At 42.2% G+C, this 22,788-nt stretch overlaps 2 protein-coding genes across 6 annotated transcripts in view; one reads left to right on the top strand and one right to left on the bottom strand.

Moving 5' to 3' along the window:
• Positions 1-13,857, bottom strand: part of WDR4 (WDR4 tRNA N7-guanosine methyltransferase non-catalytic subunit) — a 19,632-nt gene extending 5,775 nt beyond the window's left edge. For 3 of the 4 annotated variants that reach the window (XM_080341001.1, XM_080341003.1, XM_080341004.1), the window contains exons 1-7: positions 12,424-12,564; positions 11,717-11,779; positions 10,931-11,077; positions 9,168-9,324; positions 8,478-8,590; positions 8,072-8,132; positions 6,634-6,732 (exon numbers count right to left, since the gene is read on the bottom strand). In XM_080341001.1, the coding sequence (XP_080197127.1) occupies positions 6,634-6,732; positions 8,072-8,132; positions 8,478-8,590; positions 9,168-9,324; positions 10,931-11,077; positions 11,717-11,779; positions 12,424-12,548 (765 nt within the window). In that variant the 5' untranslated portion in view covers positions 12,549-12,564. Of the gene's footprint in view, positions 1-6,633; positions 6,733-8,071; positions 8,133-8,477; positions 8,591-9,167; positions 9,325-10,930; positions 11,078-11,716; positions 11,780-12,423; positions 12,565-13,727 lie in introns of those variants that run through there. The other variant, XM_080341002.1, reaches the window with a different exon arrangement.
• NDUFV3 (NADH:ubiquinone oxidoreductase subunit V3) lies at positions 13,734-22,788 on the top strand. Of its 2 annotated transcripts, XM_080340975.1 has the most exons (4): positions 13,734-13,885; positions 14,173-14,269; positions 17,613-18,575; positions 22,523-22,788. In XM_080340975.1, the coding sequence occupies exons 1-4, from the start codon at positions 13,838-13,840 to the stop codon at positions 22,687-22,689; spliced, it is 1,275 nt and encodes a 424-aa protein (XP_080197101.1). In that variant the 5' UTR covers positions 13,734-13,837; the 3' UTR covers positions 22,690-22,788. The 2 variants fall into 2 exon arrangements, with proteins under 2 accessions (XP_080197101.1, XP_080197102.1); XM_080340976.1 differs by lacking the exons at positions 13,734-13,885; positions 14,173-14,269 and adding an exon at positions 16,822-17,000.

Raw genomic sequence — 22,788 nt, 5'->3', positions numbered from 1 at the left:
CTGCAGTCAAGTATATTTTTGTACCAGTGTTTGCTATTTTATTAAGTTTTCCACACTTCTCCAGTCACAGTCATCCAGAGATCAAATGAAAAGGTTTCAGTGACCTATTCTTAATAGACAAGCTGACAACAGGTGAAGGAAAAGTACACCACCTTCAAACATTCTCTCCTGCAATGTTAATGGCAAACATATCAACATTAAGCCTGCTCTGCCAGGATATCACACTAGCACCTTAGAGATTATTAACACAAGCCATTAGCTGCTATGTGTGTTAAAAAACAAACAAAAAAAGAAGATAGTGAAGCATGGCTAACATCCTTGCTGCACTGTCTGTTTTCAACCTGTGTCTGAGTGAAGTCATCTAGCTTAACAGAAAATGTTTTCTGAAGAACACAGCAAGACTGCCTGAGGCCATTTTCCTCATTAAAAACAAAGCAAAACAAAAACACCCCACACCACACTCCTAATTTAGAAGATATATAGTTTTATCTGGAAGAGAATCAGAGAAATGCCTTTGCTGCACAAACCACGGTACTTGAAATATGTAACAACTGATTTGAGGCTCCTTGAGTGGGAAGTAAGAACTTAGGAGGAGCAGAGAAACCACAAGAAGATGCCCCAGAGCACTTTTTCAAAAGTATCTGTTATATAATGCAAAAGACAAAACTGCAAAGGCAAAAGCCTGGTTCTCAAGTATATTTTATAAGTAACGATAACACCAGCACTTCTGATTAATAAAACCTTCCTAACAGAGAAGCAGTGAGGTATTCCCTACAGGGAAGGGAAGGGAAAATACATCTTCTTGACACTCTGATGGCCGAATTCAGATGCATCCTGAAGTCCTCTTTCCTTTTATCTCCTTTCCAGCCTTCAACTCTTTCCCTAACACGACACTGGTCACTAGACAGAACCTTTGGTTACCCAGGTTAAGCTGAATTTGGGAGTAACCACAAGATTTTTACCCTTTGAGCTACCAGCTGATGTATAGGTGTTGTCAGGGTGCTTGTTTTGGAATTTTGTAATCAATGTAGGAAAGCAAAACAAGCTGTACAGCTTCCAAACAATCAAGTCAGCAGGTTTAACACCAGAAGCTATTTTGTCAACAGTACATGATACAACTACTAAAAGATAAACCAACTGCGAGAAAGTTAATTAATGGTATAAATATAGCTGAAAACCAGGGTTACACAGTGCATCTCCAGCACATGAGGGACAAAAAACCCATCGTGTGATACAGTCTCATGGGGGGGAAGCAAGAACAACGGCATGCCTCTGAGCATCTGATATCTGATACTTCTCACTTACATACTGAATTGCCTGTTTGGACAGAAGAGGAGCACTTTATAGAAAACATTAACAAAAAGATGATATATTTCAGAGCTCTTGGGAGCAGATGGGACTAATGTTGCTACTCTGCAGAAATACTAAGTTGTTACTCCACATTTAGCATCGGGACCCAGGACTGCTGTTTAACACGGACATAAAAAATACTTACAGTTCCAAATACCAAGTAGCATGAGTGTGCTGAATCAGAAAGGTTCTCTGTAGCTAATAAGTCTAAATGTAGTTATTGCACTATGGAGTCATTTACACCACAGTGTTAGAATAGAACTGACAGTTCCTATTGTAAACCACCAGTGGGTTCTTTAGACATCTAAGGGAACAAGCCTATATATATATACATATATATATATGTATATAAACAACTGCGATATTTATTTCTAATAAGAAAGCTCTGCCTGTCTCACGACAAACATGCAGGGCAAGAACAGTGATGGGAAGTGCCCACCTACACAGCTGAGTGCTCAGTCAGAGAGACAAAGGGTTCTGTGAACTTGAACTATGCAGCAGCTCTCCCCGACCCTCACTGCGGGGAGGGAGGAGGAGGCTTTTTTCATTTGAACCAAGTGTTATGCGCAGCTGGACAGAGACAAGAAAATGCAACTTCTTTGCTAGCTCATTCCTTTCCATGTGTCGATAGGTGAGTGCAAGCCTGGTGAGTGCAAGCCCCAGAGTAGTATCTTGTTCAAGGACAAGGCTATGAAATCAGTTAACTTAAAGAGCTACAAGAGCAGTCTGTAATAAACAGATGTTCACTTGATACTCTCTGAACTTATTCAGCATTTATATGACACTGTTATCACCCTGCCAACGCCTTAAAATTAACTTTTGATGTCATCTGTGAGAAGAGGTGACCCTATAAAAAATTAATGTGCTGGAGCCCCGGGGTAGTGTTGTGCAATTCATGTTCTGGACTTTAAACAAGCTTCTTCTGTCAAGAGGATCGGATGAGGTGAAAGCTCCAAAGCAGGAAAAATATTTGTATAGCACTACAAAATTAGAGAATGACTCCCATTCTCGTGGGAAAACGAGCTGAGGATCTGCAACCAAACAGCTGAAACCAATCCTACACTGCTCAGAAACACTCCTACGTTCCCCAAACAGACACATATTCGTCATCTGCCAAGCAAAATAAGGCCACATTTATGTGTGCACATGACCCACCATTACTGATGATTCCACTATCATTGTGCTTCAAGTCGCATTTCAAGCTTCAGCGCATTCACAGTGGTTATCAATGGTAAAAATGAAATAGAACACGAAAGAAAAAGCACTTATATCTCCACCTGATCTTTGGTTGCCAGAGTCATTTGCAGATAGTGTGCTAGTTACAACCTACAAAGCACTGACTCAAGAGACTGTTCTCTTAAATTCAGACTATAAATATCACACTAGATTGTGAAGATGATCTTTGATACACCTGGATACACAGCACAACTAAATATTACCACCAGACACCATCTCTGGCATTTCTAGCACTACGATGCCAGCAAAACACACGTCTCCTTTACCCTTTGATCCTGCTGGCCACCAAGACATAATTGTTCTGAAAAAAGTACATATTGACAGCTGTGTAGCAATACAGCACAAAGGTGGCAATGCACCGCATTAAGGGTTAATTCTGTCATTTATCTGTCTGTAATCACTGGGACACTGCCTGATCACTGTTCAAGTATGTACAAGTTCTGGAAGAAACCAAGTCTTTTGTGCCCTTCAAGCATCGTGCAAATTTAGTGTCACTGAAGACAGATTTTAAAATGCCTGTGAGAGTGGGCAGAAAGCAGAATTGCACAGATTCAAGGAACAGGCCAGCCTGAGGTTTCCAAGACCACCATTAGGAGAAACAATGGCAGTGGACAGAAGTTCCTACTTGAAGCAACAAGTTTTCTTCCTCTAACATTTATTAGTTTATCCAGTGCTACATCCAAGGTTTATTATATAGTTTAAGATTATTTTTTTAATAAACTTGTTTGTAAGCAATGGAGTTAGGATTCAGTGTGGAATCAAGCATTGTTAATTTACATGCAAGCTATCTTACTAAATGCTAAGCCGGTCTGAGCAACAAGTAGCATTTTTAAAATTAATAAGATTCCCCACTTCACAGCTGGTTGCTTACTCATCCTTAATGATCCAATAAAGCCAGAAGGCAAAGTATTTTAAAATAAAACCATTCTTCCCTCCAAAAGAAACACCTTGCAACATTACTGCAGACATGGATTCGATGGCTATCAAACTATGTTGTTTCAACAAAACACTCTCATTTGCTATTTTTGAACACAAAGATAAAACAGTTTCACTGTGAAAATCCCAGAGCCACTTATTTCCTGAAGGCTATATCTGCTGAAGTAATTCTGTAGGTTTGCCTTAATCTTAATTCTCCCTTCCTCACTCAAATCCTGCTGCACCCAGACTGTATGTAAGAGGATACCAACTAGATGGGCTTGTCACCTAATATGATACAGTTGATTTTTTATTTGTGGAAAAAGAAAACAAAACAAAAACAAACCGCAACCAAAAAAACAGTAATAGCTACTGCAAAAATTTCAAGCACTAAACTCAAGCTGAAATGAACCAGATACCTTCTGAATGTGTATGAGAAGTCTCCGGCACAGGTGTTTTTGAAAGTATACATAAAAGTTCAGAAGGAGGTTAAATTGTCAATACAGATACTACCCCCGAATTCCTGCTGACAAGAACTCTAGGACAAAACCAAGATGTCTAGTATCTCAGCTTTGAATGCTCTGATGCAAGTGGTTGCCTTCCTGGGCTTACGTACAGACAGAAAGTTGCATGTTATTACTCCAACACAAAGAACAACTTGCTGATGTCTTCTGTACAGAAAAAAACCTTGAATTGTCACGTCTGTCCCTAGGAGCTTGGTCCTTCCATGGGTTGTGCTCCAGTTCAGTAACTGGGAATCTCACTAACAAGATCAGGCCAGGCCTCCACGGACAGCAAAGAATCTCAGAGATCCACAGGAATGGCTCCTGACTGCACAACACACTTCAATTAACCAAAACCACAACAAAACACAATGGAGGAAAGACAGAACTTTTCAATTCAATTTCAGCCTGAATACAAATTCCGCAGTGGATTTGCCTCAAGAGCTGTGCACGGCTACAAGCTTCGCAGTCACCTAACAACTGGGAGACAGCTGTGGTCTTCAGAGAGAGATGAGTTTTTAGATATTCACACAAAAAACATACTCAGCATGGTGGGTGGTAAAATGGACAACTCCTTAATGACCCAACAGATTAGAAGCTCGCTAATCTGCACAGCAGGCACAAGAATGAGTGCTGCTTCACTGCTAACAGGTCATATGCCAATTCACTTGACAAGAAGAATAAAACCAGAGATCAAGTACCACCAGAACCACTGCTCACATCAGATCAGCATCCCAAATCGTGGTAGCACCCCAAACATGTACGTAAGACACCACTGATGTACAGGCTTCAAGTTAAGGAGAGATCCTAGGGTATCCAGTTTTCACATAGGACTCCTACATCTTAATTTTGGACACTGTCCAGCTTCAGAACAACCCAAAGGAACAAGCCCAGTGTTTTGACTCCCCAGGGCAGTACTATTGCAGGTGATTGGTTACAGATCATAGAACTACAGAACACCAGGTTGGAAGGAACCACAAGGATCATCTGGTCCAACCTTAGCTGGCAAAAGCACAGTCTAGACAAGATGGCCCAGCACCCTGCCCAGCTGAATCTTAAAAGTGTCCACTGTTGGGAAACCCACAACTTCCCTGGGCAGATTATTCCAATGGCTGATTGTTTTAATCATAGAAAATTTCCCTCTTGTGTCCAACGGGAATTTCCCCAGGAACAACTTGTACCCATTAGCCCTCATCTTTTCCATGTGACTCCTTGTAAACAGGGAGTCTTCTTTGTAGCCACCCTTTGAATACTGGAACACTAGCATCCTAGTCATTTGTGAAGTGCTTATTAGATAAGATTGTGACACACTGGCACATTGGAACATAACAAGAGGCTGAAAAGCCACTTGGTGCCTGCACATGGACACGCCTTGGAAAAGATCAAACACCCCTGTGACATTGAAAAATGTAAAGAAATAGCTTTAATACGATGTTTTCCACAAAACACCGAAGCAGCAGTAAAGACAAAAGCTTTAGGCTGGAAAGTTGCACATCAAACTGTCTCAACCTCATGCTCCAGGAAACAAAACTGAATGGAGACTTATCTAATAATAAGTCTTAACCTCAGCTCTGCTGGGAGGGAAAAGGCAGCAAGAATAAATCTGGGGTCCTTTGGGAACTTGTTGGGAAAGCTTCACTTGCAAAGATAAATCATTCGAGAATTCAAGGTCACGGAAATTAGCACAGTGAGCCTGAAACTTCCAGAGGGGCAACAGGGTAAACTCAATAACCTGAAATTCGGATTGTGCAGGAACGCTTTGTGGCTTTCCTATGCTACCTGAGCTGCTACAGCCAAAGCAGAACACTGATGGCAATGAAGAGGAGGAAGTTATCCTGCTCTTCTCACCTCACACTTTATGAAATTAAAAGCTGTCAGGATCTGCAAGACAAGAGATGGCATCACCAGAAAGAAACACCAGAAGATGCAGACAGCTCGCTTAGCTACTCTAAAAGCCTAAGTGCCCTGCGGCTGCCCAGCTTGTCACCCACCCTGCAGGGCTAGGGTTTGGCGCAGGAGCCTGTCTCCAAGCTCCCTCACAGGACCAATTCATATCAAGAATCTCCTAATACTGGCAAAGATTAAGATGTTAGAGAGCACAAGCAGCAGCGCAGCATTAACCCTGAGGAACAGAGAATCAATCTTGTGGTGCTCCCTTCTCACAACATTACGGTGGGGCACAGGAGATCACCTGCATGTTACAAAGCTTCTTTTTGCTCAGATAAATTGCAACTTTAACACTTGAAATTTTAAGTTTTTTTAAAAATGGGTAATTTTTTAGATCTTTAAAGTGTTACGAGATGTTTTCTGGCTGAGAGACAAAGGCACGTGTGTTTTTGGAAAAAATTCAAGTGAAGGCTCTGTCCAGCATGCTGAACTTCTATTCAGGAAGAATCACAAAGAGCTTCTTTTGGTCACTGTTTGGCACTTTCTAGAACTGCACATGGGAATGGATTCCACAGACTTTCTTCCATTCCCAAAATCCCAAAGTATTGTAACAGTTTCCAGGTCTCACATAACTTCCAAACCTGCTGAGATAAGGGAAGCACCCCTAACAAAATGCAAACAACATGTTTTGGAGTCACAAGGGTCAGAGGGATAGCAAAAGCACTAACATATATTGATGTACCTGGTCAGTTTTGGTAGTCTCTGGCCCACAGATACTACTCAGATGACAGCAGTGCACTTCTTCTCCACTTTTGTACTTCCAAAGCCTCAGAGTCGAGTCCTGGACAGATGGAAGCAGAAACAAGTGCTATTATTAACAGCACCTCAGGCAAAGAGAGACGACTCATGGCCGTCAGCTAAATCCAGTTTCCCTGAGGAGCTTCTCACAGAAGTTGCTAAATAGTCACTTAGTTGAGACCTCAAATTGCAGATAAAGCAGTAACATATTCTTCTCCTCCATCCTAAATTATTAAATCATGCTAATTTTAATTCTCCTTTTGAAGTGGAAATCTGGTAGTTGGAGAAGTGCATTTCAAGTCTGTCTCAAACAGCACAGTAATCCATGTGCTCAGCATTTTAATGGCAATTCTTTCAGGTTGCCTTTCTCCGCCCCCACTCTTGCTATCACCCAAATTGTCATTTGATTTAGTAACCTCCCGGAGAGAAGCTAAACACCTCTCTGGAAAAACAGAGTCATCAAAGAGCATTTGCTAAAAATTAAATACAGCCACACACAGCACTAACACTAGAATTGCTTAAAGAATAAGAGGAACAAGAGACAAGAGCCTTGGGGAAGCATGAGCATCAGCTGAAACCAAATGCTAAGAATTACTACAATTTTCACATCTTCGCAGAAAACATTATTTGTTTCCTATGCAGCTTTGGTAGTCTGGGAAACAAAGAATATAGTTTCCTTTCTTTAGGCTGACTCCATCTACCCAGTCTGTACAGGTCTGGCAGAATCCCATTAACTTAAGAAAAGGGCTGGGGGGAGGGAAAGGAGGGAACACTCCTTCAGTCCTCATCTAAGCACTGAGCAGCACTGCACTGCAATCTCTATACAACATGCACTGGATGTATTATGAGGACATACAGACAAGGATGTAATTCAGAACAAGTCTCACAGGGGAAAAGCAAGTGGGAAGGTGAATAAGGATCAGTTTTCTCATCCTAAAAGCTCTAAAAAAAAAATCTTTGAACCTAAGGCTGTTAATTATCAAGACACTCACTATTATGGCAGGCTGACGTAATATCCATTTGCTTCAAAGTTGTTTAAATAGTACAATGATTAAAGTTTGTCTGTGCTCCAAAGCAAGAGTTAATGATGAAGAACACCTGAGGTCTTTGCAATTTCTCCATTCCGAAAATCTTAATAAGAAGCTAGTCTTGCTATAGACACAGTAAATGGCTTGTACTACCTAGCAATAGAATGGCTTAACACTGAACAGAAAGCTGAGAAACAGGGGAAAGAAGAGAGAGAGGGGGTATGTTGAAAACCATGAGAGTTTATTTGAAGTATCCCAAGGAATTTAGGGGAAACACATGTTAAAAAACAGTGGTTTTAAATCCTAAATTTTCAAGAAAAAATACATTTTTTTTTAAGAAATTGCAATACATACCCCAGAAGCTGACAACAGCAGATCAGGATAGTTGGGTATTACAAGTATTTTGCTCACAAACCTAATGGGAAAGTAGTGAAAAGTTGAACTCTCTTGCATGAGACTCTGGTCTTTCAACACACAAATAGAAAACACTGATTTCAAATAGAACCTTATAATAAACAAAGAGATTCTCCACATCAAGCTAATTACAAGGCTCTGAGCAATCTGATCTAGTTGAAAACGTCCCTGATCATTGCAGAGGGGTTGGACTAGATGAGCTTTAAATGTCCCTTCCAACCCAAAGTATTCTATGATTCTAACACAGACCTAGCTGTTGTTTAACATGATTTGAGGACATGATAATTTATCCAATGAGGCACAGTGAAGAACTGCACACAGTAACTTGTGCACACAACAAACTTACTCTTCGTGTCCCAGACAGTAGGATACAATACAATAAGGAGCCTTTGCCAAGCTGACTCTGATCTTCTCATCTCTGTCTGCAGTTACAATATACCGGTCATCAGGACTCAGTGCCTGTTGGTAAAGGGAGCGTTTTAATGCCCAGTAGTTTAATGCTTGTTTTTACGCAATTCTCCCTAACCAGGGGAAAATAAGATAAGCAGTAAACTTTTTCTCCTAACTCTGAATGGCAGGTACAAACATTAAACCACACTTTTCCACCAACAATGGAAGCGTAAGTCTTTATGACAGCAACTTTCTCGCTAAGACAAGCAACACTGACTACTGAGTCCAGTGAAAGCCACTGAGCTTCAACAGTACAGGCAGAAGTCTGACTGCATCTTACAAAGAAAGAAACTTATCACATTGAAGAGCTCAACTGACAAGACAGACTGGATGAATTCCTGTATACATTCTATCACCAAGTCTTCTGTGACTGTAACATTAAGACTTTTTGAACACACACGCTCACAAAATAGATAATCCTGTGATAAGCTTGCTTCCTTACCAAACTCTGCGGACACAAACCCAATAAGAAGAATTTAAGACCACGTACTCCATTTATATAAAAAAAGACCTCCCAAATTGGTAACAAGAGCAACAACACAAGACTCAAACACAAGCAGGAACGTAGGTTTGCACACTAACTTACCACATCCAAGAGCAGAGACAAGTGACCCAGCTCAAGTTTTCCATCTGCTTGGGGTTCTGCTATTGAGTAAGAATAGAGATCACCAGACTTGTCTGCAACCAGAATCTTATCATCTGCAGCTGTAATAATCAGGGAAGTACATCTCCTGTTCACAGACCTGAAAGAAAAATGGCAGAGTCTCAACAGCTCTGGATGGCAGCTTCACTAAGTCTGGATTCAGATCCAGTTAAACCAATGAAGAGAAAAGCTCTCAGATGCAACATTCTTGAAATGGCAGCAATGAGAATAATGTTAAGGGAAGGTGTGAGGCTGAAATAGCACTTTTGAGACCTATTCAATGATTGAACTATGTAATAGCAAACACCTGGGGGCTGGGAGAAAAAAAAAGGAGAGACCTTTAAGGCTGCATTTTGCTTAGGTACTTTCTCAACTGAGCATCTTGCCTAGGTAAGAACAATATATTGTACTTCAATAAGAAGACAGAAATTCCAAGATGTTTTAGTGACTGTTTAAGGGAACACCATAACAATGGGAAAACATATACGATAAGAATGCCTATGAACACAATGAAGGCTCAGGCAGCACAGTTTCAAAACAGGTTACCTTGCCAACACAAGAGTCTTGCTCCAAGTTCATTGTACTGATTTTGATCTTAAATACAAAGATTCAGAAGTTTCCCTTGTCTGAAATGAGCTGACTACAAAATCCAGCACCAAGTGAAACCTTTTATATGCTTGCCACAAAACACCAATGCAAAATATATAGCTCAACTTCGGCATTCTTTTTTTCATTCAGAGACCCCTCTGCCTGTATTCCGAGTTTCATAATAGGAAGTAGTGATGTTCCCCCCAAAAAACAGCTGCGGTCCTAGTTGATCTTTTAGCAGAAAATTGAAATATCAAACAATTATCCAATGCCATATTAGGGGCAAGGCATACAGGGCAGGGCAGCAGGGAAGATGGAATGCAGAATGAGCAGAATTTGCCATTTCTCATTTTGCTGGTGATTACTTACTCACTACAACATTGGTTAAGCTACCAAAGGTCCATCATGTACCCTACACACACAGCCAAGCTGACAGAGATTCCTTTTCCTTTTGCAACCAGGGCATCACATTTGTCAGAGACCAACAGAAGCACAGATGCCACATGCTCAGGTACTTCCTCAGAACTCCCTGCTGGTCCCCTTTTTCACAGACAATTGTCACAAGCAACAGCAGAAAACTTGTAACCAGAGGACCTCTGGTGGACAGCTACAGACTGTTTTCTCAAGAGGACTGTACCACAAAAGGGAAACAGTTGGTAGTATCTCTACAGATATGCTTTTAAGAGAGTCCACAAACTCCCCAAAACATCACCTCCTCCAAATCAACAGAAATAGACAGTGCACTCACTAAACTGCTCAATATCATTCTTAAAGGCCCAACCTTACATGTTCACTAAGAGTTGGGTAAAGTTTTAGTTTTTAAAGATGCAAATGTTGTATTTTGGAATCAGAAACGAGATTATTCCTTTCCTTGGCCAATAATATAAACACCTGCATTCCCATTCTTGGTGTGGGGCACACCACGCACCACTTCTTGACAAATATCTTTGAATTCCCTTGAACATGAAGTTTGTTTGAGCAAGTAAAAGGTTAAATTAAAAAAAAAAAAAGAAGCAGCTTAGTGATAACAAATAGCAACATCCCAAGTACTACTGTTCTATAACTCTAATCAGCCGTAACTCTAGAACAAAGTCACATGCACCATCCTGCTTCCTTACCTGACGCTAACACATTCCCAGGAAGGCGTCGTACGGAACAGAATCAGACGTTTGCTGTCATCTGTCAAGGCAAAATATTCTCCTGATGGGGAGAGGGCAAAAGCTAGGATGTCATCACTTCCTTTATCTGTCTGTTTTCCATCCTGCCTAATAGAGAGAAGTGGAACAACAAAGTATAACACTGAACGTGTTATTTGTGCTTAAAATGTTGAGCCAACTTGAACATTAGTGCAAAGAAAAAGGAAACTAATGTAAGGTCTACACATGTATCAAAATCTGCTTTAAAAAAAAAAAAAAAAGAAAAGCTACGGTATGTGCTAGCAGATCTTGATACAAATTTAGAGGAAAACGGTTACATTTGCTCCAGGTAAAACAATACCCAGTGAGTGAACTAAGAAAAAGACTTTTTCAGGTTTTTAAATCTCATGACATACAGAATAGTCCTGAAGGAGAAGTTATGTAACTGGTTTGTGTTTAGTTTGCTTTTTTTTTTCCTAACAACATTTTTCCGTAAATGTCTTGACTGAGAAGAGCCATACAGAATAATTGATCATGGTACGGATGTTTTTCTAAAATAGAAAAAGGCATACAGACTCCCCTCTGGGATGAAACAGAAACAAAAGAATACATACATATAAAGACATCAAGATTAGCAAAAGCAACCTGGCCATCACTCAACCAACGAGTCATCCTATGACTTTCTTTTATTATTTTCACTGCCACTTAACCTCAGGAGAAGATGCACCGTCTAGGAAAAGAGCAGATTGCCTAAGCAGATTTTCTCACCCTTTATTTCCTAAGGTGTTCTTTTCCGCATTGATGCAATCGTACACGAAGAAACTATCGTCACTGCAAGTATAAAAACAACACATTAAAGCCCCGGAACTAGAACAGCCACGAGCTTAACTATGAAGAGTGACAACTCTTTAGTAACACGCCATTATTTTGCAGTTATTTGTGCAACAGACCCCTATCTCAAGGAACCACCCACGCAAAATGGGGGCTCCCAAAGTGCTACAGATGTGGTAGAAGCTTAAAACCTTGAACTGTGAACACATAATTAAAAAAAAAAAAAAAAAAAAAATCTGTTGACAAACTAATCATGATATTATTTATTTCACTTCTGTCAGAATTAACATATTTGTCACTAGCATTTACCATGCTGTTCATATACCAGCGATGTGCACTTCATACTGCATAATCGTGCCACAAAACCGCTGAGGCTCAAAGCTTTAAAGTGACACTCAGTAACGGGTAAACGCACACACGGAGCCGCTAAAGGCCGGCGCTGGGCCACGCAGAGCCCCCTCCCGCCCCCCGAAAGGCAGGCACGGGCAGAGCCTCCCGCAAGCCCGCACCACCGCCCCTGGCTGCCCGGCAGGAGGCCCAGGGGACCTGCGGTGACCTCCCACCCTGGTACAGCCCCCGGCAGCGGGGCGGCCTCTGCCGCTCGGATCTGCGGCCCCGCTCGCCGGGCCGCACCCCGCACTGACCCGAGCTCCCTGTACCGCGCCGCCAGGAACCGGCTGCCGGCGCCGGCGGCCATCAGCGCCCCACGGAGCGCCAGCGCCGGCCGGGGACCGGGGCTGCGGCCCCCTCTGCCCCCGCCACCCTCCATGCGTCAACGGCGCCACGTGCGCGCCACGACCGGCGCAGGGTATAGACGTCAGCTCCAGGAAACAATGACGTAGCGCCCGTAGCACGCCTGCGCAGCGGGCGTGGGGAGGTCCTGGGGGCGACCTGCCATAGGGTCATTTTGGTTGGAAGAGATCCTGAAGATCGTGAAGTCCAACCGTTAACAAACACCGGCACTAAACCATGTCCCTAAGAACATCTTCTACGTGTCTTTTAAACACCTCCAGGGATGGTGACTCCACCACTTCCCTGGGCAGCCTGTTCCAGTGCCTAACAAGCCTTCCCATGAAGAAATTTCTCCCTTATGAGGAAAGGCTGAGGGAGCTGGGTCTCTTTAGCTTGGAGGAGACTGAGGGGTGACCTCATTAATGTTTACAAATATATAAAGGGTGAGTTTCAGGAGGATGCAGCCAGGCTCTTCTCGGTGACAACCAATGATAGGACAAGGGGTAACGGGTACAAGCTGGAACACACGAGTTTCCACTTGAATGAGAGAGGAAACTTCTTCACAGTGAGGGTGCCAGAGCACTGGAACAGGCTGTCCAGGGAGGTTGTGGAGTCTCCTTCTCTGGAGACATTCAAAACCCACCTGAACACATTCCTGTGTAACCTCATCTTGGTGTTCCTGCTCCAGCAGGGGGATTGGACTAGACAATCTTTTGAGGACCCTTCTAATCCCCAACATTCTGTGATTCTGTAGTGTCCAATCTAAACCTTCTCTGGTACAACTTGAGGCCATTTCCTCTTGTCCTACCACTTGTTACCTGGGAGAAGAGACCAACACCCTCCATGCTACAACCTCCTTTCAGGTAGTTGTAGAGAGTGATAAGGTCTCCCTCCTCTCAGCCTCCTTTTCTCCAGGCCAAACAGCCCCAGTTCCTTCAGCTGCTCTTCATCAGAGTTGTGCTCCAGACCCCTCACCAGCTTCGTTGCCTCCTCTGAACTCTCCCCAGCACCTCAATGTCTTTCCTATAGTGAGGGGCTCAAAACTGAACACAGAATTCTAGGTGCAGCCTCACCAGTGCTGAGTACAGGGTGACGATCACTGCCCATGTCCTGCTGGCCACACTATAGCTGACACAAGCCAGGATGCTGTTGGCCTCCTCGGCCACCTGGGCACACTGCTGGCTCCCAGGAGTGCCCGAAACACACACACACACACCTGCCCCGGCTTCCTGAAAGGGGCGGAGCCTTGCGGCTTAGGCCCCACCCACCGGGAGGTCCCGGCACCGCCCCCATCTCCGCGCGGCACCGCCTCGGGCTCACGTCAAGATGGCGGCTTCCACGGTGCTCGGCTGCGGCCGGGCGGCCACCCGCAAGGTAAGGGGCTGGCAGGAGCTCCTCTGGGGTGCACGTTTCCCCCGCGCGGTTGCTCGGTTCCTCTCGGGGGCACCGGTCACCTCCTTTTCCCCCGGGCCCGTTGCGCAGGTGCCCGCCGCCTCGCCTTAGGCGAGGCGGCGGGCACCTGCGCAACGGGCCCGGGGGTGGAAGTGCGCATGCGTCTTGTGCTCCGCAAGGGGATGGGAGGCGGGCATAGATTCCCCTCGGGCTTCCCTGCGTCACTTTTGTCCCGTTCCGTTCACTTTTTATTACACGGTGCCTTGCAGGTGTTGCGGCTGGAGGCCCGTGGGCTGCGAGGGGCGGCTCCGTCGGCCGCGCTCTGCACCAGACCCGTGGGCTCCGGGACGGCGCCGCCGGCAACGAGTAAGACGTTTGTTTCGTCGTGGGGTGTAAATAAACATTAACGGGTGTTTCAGACTCTACAGCCTCTAGAGGTTTCTGTGCCCCGTGGTAATGCCCAGACCATGAAAGTTTATCTGCCCATTGGACTAGGGAGTGCCCATCTGCACTTAAGGTCTCTCCCGTTGTCTTTAGGCAAGAAAACCTTAGCAATGCTCAAGGCCACATCTCTGAACAGCTGGTATGCAAGCCAAGAAAGTTGAAGGTCATCATGTAGACAGAGATTTCTGTCCAAACCTACTGTGTAGTAAGAAAAAAACCCTAAAATCTGGTAGGAATGGGTCTTTTATATTTTTTTATATTTTTTTAAAATGGGTAGTTTATATTCATAGGCCATGCTCTAGGGTTGATGCTTCTTTCCTTTTTACCTTCACCTGAGTATTAGCTGGTGTGATGCTTGACCAGGCTTAAGGAGAGCTATCATTACATTTGTCTCAATATAAAGCAGCTTTGCAAGTTGCCCAAAATTTGGTGTATATTAATGTAGCAAGTTACTTTTTTAATGAGGTGCAAAATCTGGTTTTGAACTTCAGATGTTCCACCTTACCTTTTGAAATGTTTGTATTATGAGGGTCAAAAAGCATCCCATTTTGTAGAAAGACAGACTTGCAAGATCCAAATATCTACTCCACACAACAGTGTTGAGAAGCTGCAAAAAAAATTACCACAGCCCTGCTGTGTTAAATTTAGTTATAATGCCCTGTAGGTTTGCAAACAAGGCGGTACATGGACCTGGGTTTAGATGCTGCAGTGCATTTGACAGTTGGAAGTATTTGAACCGATTCTGGCGCTGACCAAAGTCAAAATATTAATACAGGGGATATTTTGTGCAAAATGCTGTTTGTAAAAGGGGCCTTACTCATTCACTGAGTAGGATTCCCATCCCAGATTAGAGATACAGATGGTTAAGCAGCAAAGCTCCATGGGACCATGTGTAGGAGCGATCAGACTTGTTGACGGCTGTGGAAAAGATCACTGAAAGAGTAGTTCTGGCTTCTAATGTTAGCTTCTTAAATGCCAAGAGAATTAAAAGCTTGTTGTTCCTTTAAGAAAGCCTTTTCTGCAAGCTTGATTGAACAACAAATCACTTTTAATTATTTTTTTACACATTATTTTAAGTGTGTTTGAGATGTACTTCAGCATCATTTTCTGGATTCATTGTCCTGCAGCTCTGATTTCAGAAGGTGTCAGGAGACTTATTAGGCCACCTCTTTCAGCCAGCTGCTTCCCCTGTAAATGGTTATGGTTAGGTAAGGTATATAGGATGCAGCTCTGTCTTTTTCAGATTTTAGCTGGAACAGGGTGCGCCAATTTTCTTTGCTTTGATAAAAAGGTCATTTTACCTATGAAGTCAATGATGGGGAATAGACATGTAATTTCTGCATGCTACCTTTTGGAGCACAGACGTGTTTTAAACATGTTCCAATAATGGTACTGATGTTACAAGCATCAGTAAGAATGCATCTGGCAATAATATTCTTGTTACTGATTTGGATGTGTTCTTTTTGGCAAAATGATGCAAATACAGATTAAGTGTTACAAAGTTTGAAGTACCGTAATTAAAGGGTTTGTACTACTTGTATTAGGCTTTATGATTAAAAGCTGAAACACATACCTTTTCATATATTCAAATATTACTGTTTAAAGTATTTTTCCAGTAACACCTACTGTAAATGGTCAAGTTGGATGTTACCTGCCTTCTTGGTTTCTTATGATGTCCTGGCATTAATACTTCTTCAACAGTAGCTCAGCTTTCACTTGTCTGTAATCCCTTTGGTCATTCTTGTGTTAATTTGACCTTCCTGTACACTTCTTTGAAGAACTTTTCAACCCTGAGTGAGGTTTCCTCACAGGTTACTTTCTACAGGCTGCTGTTTGGCTGTGTCAGTCTGTACAGAGAGTCAGGCTTCTTTCAGAGGTGGCTGCTCATCCTTCTGCTTCCCCCTGCTCTCCCTCCCCATGCTGCACCTTCTGGCAGAGAGAAGTATGTGTCAGAAATTATTCAAAAGTATTATCTGTATACTGAAATGATATTTTTTTCATTTGTATTTACGTTAAAAATTCTGAATCTTTTTCTTAAATACCTTGCTTTTTATGTATCTACCTCTTCTGTGATGTTTTCATTTGGACATTGCTAAAGACTTACTTCTATTCATAACTAATTATAGTAACTCCTTGGATCATACAAAGTATTACCATAAAATATTATCAAGGGGGAAAACTGCATCTAATTTATGTTCTTGTAAAGTAGATCTGGGTTTCCAAACTGTGCAGATAAATCTGCACAGTAGAGTGGAAATCTGTTGAATTACACTGCTGGTTGGAAGTAGTGCAACTCATAATGGAGTTGGCTTTGCTGTAGCAAATTTCACTGAGAATGTATCTTCTTAATGTGCTTCCAGTCCTCCTTGTCCTCCTGTTTTCTTTAACCACAACAGCATTCACTGTTGATCAGCTTCTTGAAGATATCATTGGCACAAGCATCCAAGGGGTATTTGGTGCTTTCTGAAAGAACCTGAAGATTACGGCTTTCTCTTCGTTTCTTGCTGAAGAATTTAGCTTAATGAAAGTATCCATGGGGGGAGAAGAAATAAAGGCAGGCTAACATGAAGCATTAGGAGATCTTCTAACACTTTTTTTTGCAAAGAAGTCTCAAACCAAAAATAGGAAGTGGAGACAGTGAATGCTGGAGGAGGTAAGATAATGCTAAACTGTGTTAGACAGTTCAGTTGGTAGGTCACATGGACACATACTTTTCATGTATGGCCTGAGCTATCTCTTACTCTGCTACTTTGTCTCTTAGGAGTCCTCCCTCTCTGCTGCTTTAGAGATAGCTAATGCAAGAGGCTGGCTATTGCTATGTCTGTTTACTGTGTCTTCTGCTTCGCTGGCTTGTTCATAGACAAATATTGTCTTTGTTGCAGCATATTTGAAGAGCTCGGCTAACAAGCTATCTTAATGTTCATCTGAGATAGGAAAATGTCTGTAAACCATTTTCAGTGATGCAGAATTCAAGCGCAGAGAAAAACAACTTTTGCAAGGAGTCTGGCCAAGCAAGGAGCAAAAAGCATTATCTCATGAGTTTCAGGATCGCAGCAGCAAAAACTGTTAAGTGCTAACTAGAACTCCAGTTTCTTAAAATGTCCTAAAACTTTCTGTTTCACAATGCCTGTATTTACTATAATAACTTCTTTCAGTTTGCTTTTTGTACCATATTATCTCAGAAAGTTAGATTTTATGACTAAGATCACTAACTAACAGCAGTGTTGGATATAATGATGATAATCCTCTTTATGCCATTTCCTAGATGTAGTGGAACGACAGGGAAGCACCAAGCTGCTAGCCATCAAGGCACCAGCTGAATTTCCTAAAATGTTGTCCTCTAGCTCTGTCTTAGTATCTGCAAACAAAGGTGAAAGCATATCTAGTCCTAACCTCAAGGAAGCTTCAAAACCTTCTGCTGAAGACATGAGGATGTTCATGTCAAGAAAAACTGTGGTTGCATTTCCTCAGCGAGTAGTTGTTTCTTCTGTCGAGGAGGAAAATCTCACTACAGCTGCAACAGAAGGAGGCCTGAGGAAAGAGTTAGTTGAGGAAGAAACTTCATCTTCTTCTAGCTCAGGTTCAGATTCTAGCTCAGATTCTGAGGAAGAAAATGATGGTTCAGAAGTTGCCATTAAAACCAAAGTTGAGTTTCCTAGGCGAGATTCCATCTTTTCTGAAAACATAGCAGTAAAGGCATCTATGGTAGCAAAAGAGAACTTGTCCCAGAAATCCCACAAAGAATATATAACTAAGAAGAAGCCGCGTAAAACAGAAACTGATGTGTCTCCTACCAAGCAGGTCACATTTTCTAAAACAGCAGTCAGCCATGAAACGTCAAAATCAGAAGCAAGAGACCCCAAAGTAAAATCGACACCAAAAAAGGCAAGTCAGCAGAAGCTGGTCTTAGAACCAGACGTGGTTGAAAGCCGAGACCTGAGCAGTGTCACTCATAAATCTGATTATTTGGATAAAACGTCCATTGGAACCCAAGTAGCAGCTATTCAGCTGAAAGCTTCATCAGTGATTCAGAAAGACAAAAAACAAAAACTCGTATCCAGAGGAGGAGAAAAAAAGGTGAAGGCGGCACAGGAATCAGAAGAAGTAACTGCTCATAAACTAGAAGAAGAGACTTCTCCAAGCACGACATTGGTGATGGGCACAACAGCAAAGGAGGAGACCATTCAGGAACCAGGAGTCCAGACTGGAGAAAGAAGCACAATAGAGGGTACAACTTTAAATTGTTTGAACTGTATTGATTCATCTGGGCTAGGGTTTAACTTTTTTTAAAGGGTTTTGAAATCTTTTCTGTTCATGATTCTCTGATGTTTATACTGAAGCTGACTGCGTAGCAGTCACTTTCTGGAACATAAATTCTTGTTCCTTACTTAATTGTTATAAGCGCTCGGTAACACTCAGTTTCCAGTTATGCTGTGAAAGGAATCAGAAACAGGTATTGATTCTGAGATTGGTAGGCTGTGAGTCATGTTGAAGTAGCACAGAGTTGATCTTATAACTCAGTTTTTATACTGAGTTGAGGAGGAAACAGTGATATGTTTTAGGAAAATCGCATTGTGCTTCATATAATCATCTCTCTAGCTACACTTCCATATCTAATATACTCTTATTTACTGCCAGTCCTGTTAACTTCCCTACTGATCTCATTCTGTATCTTTCAGTAGCAAATGCCCCTCTGTCCTCATCTGTGGTGGCTTACCATTCTTGCCTTTCAACTTAGGCAGCATACCATCCTTAAGGCCCCACTTCTGGTTGCTGCTTTGAATTCAAGAACTTGCCTGTTTGGAAGTAAAAGCAGTATAATTGTAAAGCTGCTTGGATATCATCCTTCAGGCAATATCCTTGCAGGAAAGGCCCTGGGGGTCCAGGTGAACAGCAAGTTGAACGTGAACCAGCAATGTGCCCTTGTGGCAAAGACCACCAGTGGTATCCTGGGCTGCACTAGGAGTGTTTGAGAGCAGGCTGAGGGAGATGTTCCTTCCCTGATGAGATGCATCTGGAGTGCTGTCTTCAGTTCTGGGCTCCCCAGTACAAGAGAGACATGGAGCTACTGGAGAGGGTTGAGTAAAGGGCCACAAAGATGATGAAGGGACTGGAGTGTCTTTCCTGTGAGGAAAGTCTAAGAGAGCTGGGACTTTTCAGTCCAGAGAAGAGAAGGCTTCGGGGAATATCATCAATGTATGTAAATACCTGAAGGGAGAGTTCCAAAACAACAGAGATAAGACTCTTTCCAGTGGTACTCAGTGACAGGACAAGAGGCAGTGGGTACAAACTGAAACGCAGGGTTTTTCCTGAACATCGAGAAACACTTCACTGTGAGAGTGATGGAGGTTTGACACAGGTTGCCTGGAGGGATGGTGGAGTCTCCATCCATGGAAACACTCAGAAGCTGTGTGGACGCGATCGTGGGAAGCGTCCTGTAGTTGACACTGCTTGAGTATTTGGGGTTCAACCAGATGACCTCCAGAGGTGTCTTCTAACCTCAACCATTCTGTGATTCTATGAAGTGTCTGACCAAGTTGAGTGACACATAATTGCTTTTGTACATTGGTTTCCAGTATACAGTACTGCCTTCTGTTTTAAGGGGTCAGTTGGATCATAATTTGATCTGCTTTAAGAGTTGGCGGCTAAGGTTACCTTCTTACCTGACTGCAACTGAAATGCTAAAATGCAGCACTGTTTGTAAGTGACATTTTCATTTGCTTGTTCCTCCTTAATAGTCATCAGCAGAAGCTTGCTTTAGGGAAAAAAAAAGAAAAAAAAAAAAAGGCTATCTGTATTTATTGATAGATGATGCTTTTCTCTCCATTCACCCACAGTGGAGCTCTAGATGCCTAAGTATTATTTTTTTTCCACATTGAAGATGATAGGAAGACTCAAAAAATGAGTTCAGTTAACTTCAAGTATGAGAGGGATGAGTTGGTCTTAAAATGTGCTGATTCAAGGTAAGGATTATGACACACTGAAGATCTATGAAGTAGCCTCTACTCAGGATAAAGTTAAGCTCACAACACAAACTTTTCCTGCAGATCTGTATTGATGGGGGCGATAATACCACTGTGCCTCAGACCCGTCACCATCATAACCACACCAGCAAACCCCTTGTGGGTAGGACCTGGCTTAGCTAAAAATGACACTTCTGCTGTTGAGCTTCTCTGATTCTGGGAAGGTGGTTAAGGCTATGACAGTGGGAAAGTTGCTGTTGGGTATGTGCTAGAGGACTCTGCTGCAGTGGCTGTAGGAAAGGTGGGGGTTAGTACAGGCAAGTTCATACCTTTTTACTGCTGGTGTAATGTCTTTGTGTGCCAGGGGGTAGCAGAGTCAAGCCTGGCTGCACCATGTTCAAGGGCATCACTGGTATGTCCACGTGCATTTTGTTCTCTCTTTCTTTTGAGGCCTTGTTTGAGAGCAGATACTACTTTTCCATGTTTAATGTTCACAGTTAATGATACCTTCTGTAACCTGTAATTCTGTCTTGTTCCTGTGTTCTGTTGCTCATCTGCAAACTGCAGCAGGTGCTCTGAAGATGTAAAAGCAATTTTTCCCGTTACAAACCTGGATGTTAAGGTGAAGTCATCCGCTTTGTGGAGAAGGCATGCTAAGCAGTCAGCAAAAACTGCTATAACTGCTAAGTAAATAGCAAAATAGTAATGCGGTAACTCAGAAATATACCTCTGATTCATTTTGGAAGAACATCCTGTGAAATGCTTGTTCTTTAAGAGAGAAAGGTGAAGACTGAAATATGGGGAGGATGAACTTGGGGATAATTTTTTTCCTTTGAGAAGCCAAGTACAGTGTATTTAGGCAGGAAAAATGAGATTCCATCTGCTTTTCTTCCTGAGCATCTGTATTTTAATTCAGAACAACTGTCTCTTGCAGGTTGAATGTACACTTGCCTACGCTTGCCTGTTCTTCAGGCTATTTGTAGCAAAGACCGCATCATCTGGCTTTCCTATCTGTAGTGTTATCTCCTATGCACTGTCTCAGTGGGAACTGAGCAGTAGGCACAGGGATATTTCCTTTCATAGGCTGTGTGTGTTGTTTTGCTGAAACCACGGCTTAATGCATTGTGCTTTATAAGCAAGTCTTGCTAAACGTTATGGATACATGCTCTTGAACTGATAACATTACATTGCAATAATTATGTCATAATAAAGGGAAATTCTGGTGTTCAGTTGCTTGAGTTCTTGTATTTTTATTGTAGACGGTTGTATTACAAAAAGAAGCTTAATACAATCTAACCTAAAACACTACATATGCATTTATATGATGAAGCTTTTCACTAGATTATGCTTATGTCTGTCTTATTATTAAAACTCCGGGTATATGATAATAAATTAATATCGGGAGTAAAGTTTTTATTTCTTGCAATTTCCTTGGTTGTAAAATCAGCCTGTAGCAGGAGCCTTTTATGTAAATGGTACTGCCTGAATTTGCATAATATTCTAAAAGTGTACAAATTAATGTTGGCTTTAATGTGGAGTAGGGAGTTCTGAATAATTTTATAAGGTTATTCTTTTAGTAAGAAGAGCTGATACAAAGTTTAGACTATACATTTAGAAGAAAGGAAATTTACATCAAGGCTCTTGATATATTACTGTTGAGTATAACCACATTTGAAATTAAACTGTGGACAACTCAATAATTCCATCAGTTCTCCCCATGGAAAAAAAAAATATCAATTTGTAAAGTAGTTCTAATAGCTGTATATCATGGTCTGACATGAAGATATATCATCTGTACAGCTTCTTTGTCTCTCCTGGCTTGCTAAGAATGTCACCTACTGTTCTGGCTGCAGTGAATACCAAGGCAACTGTGAAAAAGACAGGAATATGTCTTCAAAATACAAATGAAATGTTCTGCCCTATCCACCCCCAGAATTAGGTGGTAGTTTGGATTTTAAAACCTGTGATACATTAGATGACTTGTACTGATTCCTGTTCCCCTACTGCATACTAATGTGCTGCTTTAGGACCAGACAAGGTACCAGCAGAACTTAGTAAACCTAACCTTGTATTATAGCTGCTTTTTTTTTTTTTTTAATTAATGTTGGCTGGATGAGGGATCTAGCAGTATATGAAGGCTGACTCAGTAATTAAGAATATTGCCCTCTGGTGTGGCATCCTTATAGTCACCAGTTACTGTTTGTTTTCACAGAGACCCCAGCAGCTGCTGAGCCTGCTCCAGAAGAATTCGATAATTCTACCTACAAGAACCTTCAGCATCACGAATATAACATTTATACCTTTGCTGATTCTGTTGTGGGTCTTTCAAAATTCAGGCAGCCTCAGCCATCCTCTGGAAGACCGTCACCAAGGCACTGAAAGAACCACATTTAAAAGAAATGCTCAGGCATAAAGATAAATTGTTCTATTTTAGCAGTGTATTATAAATCAGATAATAAATAAATGCATGGTAACTTA

This window comes from Nesoenas mayeri (assembly GCF_963082525.1).
Source record: "Nesoenas mayeri genome assembly, chromosome: 1".
In the NCBI taxonomy this organism is placed as follows: domain Eukaryota; kingdom Metazoa; phylum Chordata; class Aves; order Columbiformes; family Columbidae; genus Nesoenas; species Nesoenas mayeri.
This window is presented reverse-complemented; position numbering and strand designations above follow the sequence as displayed.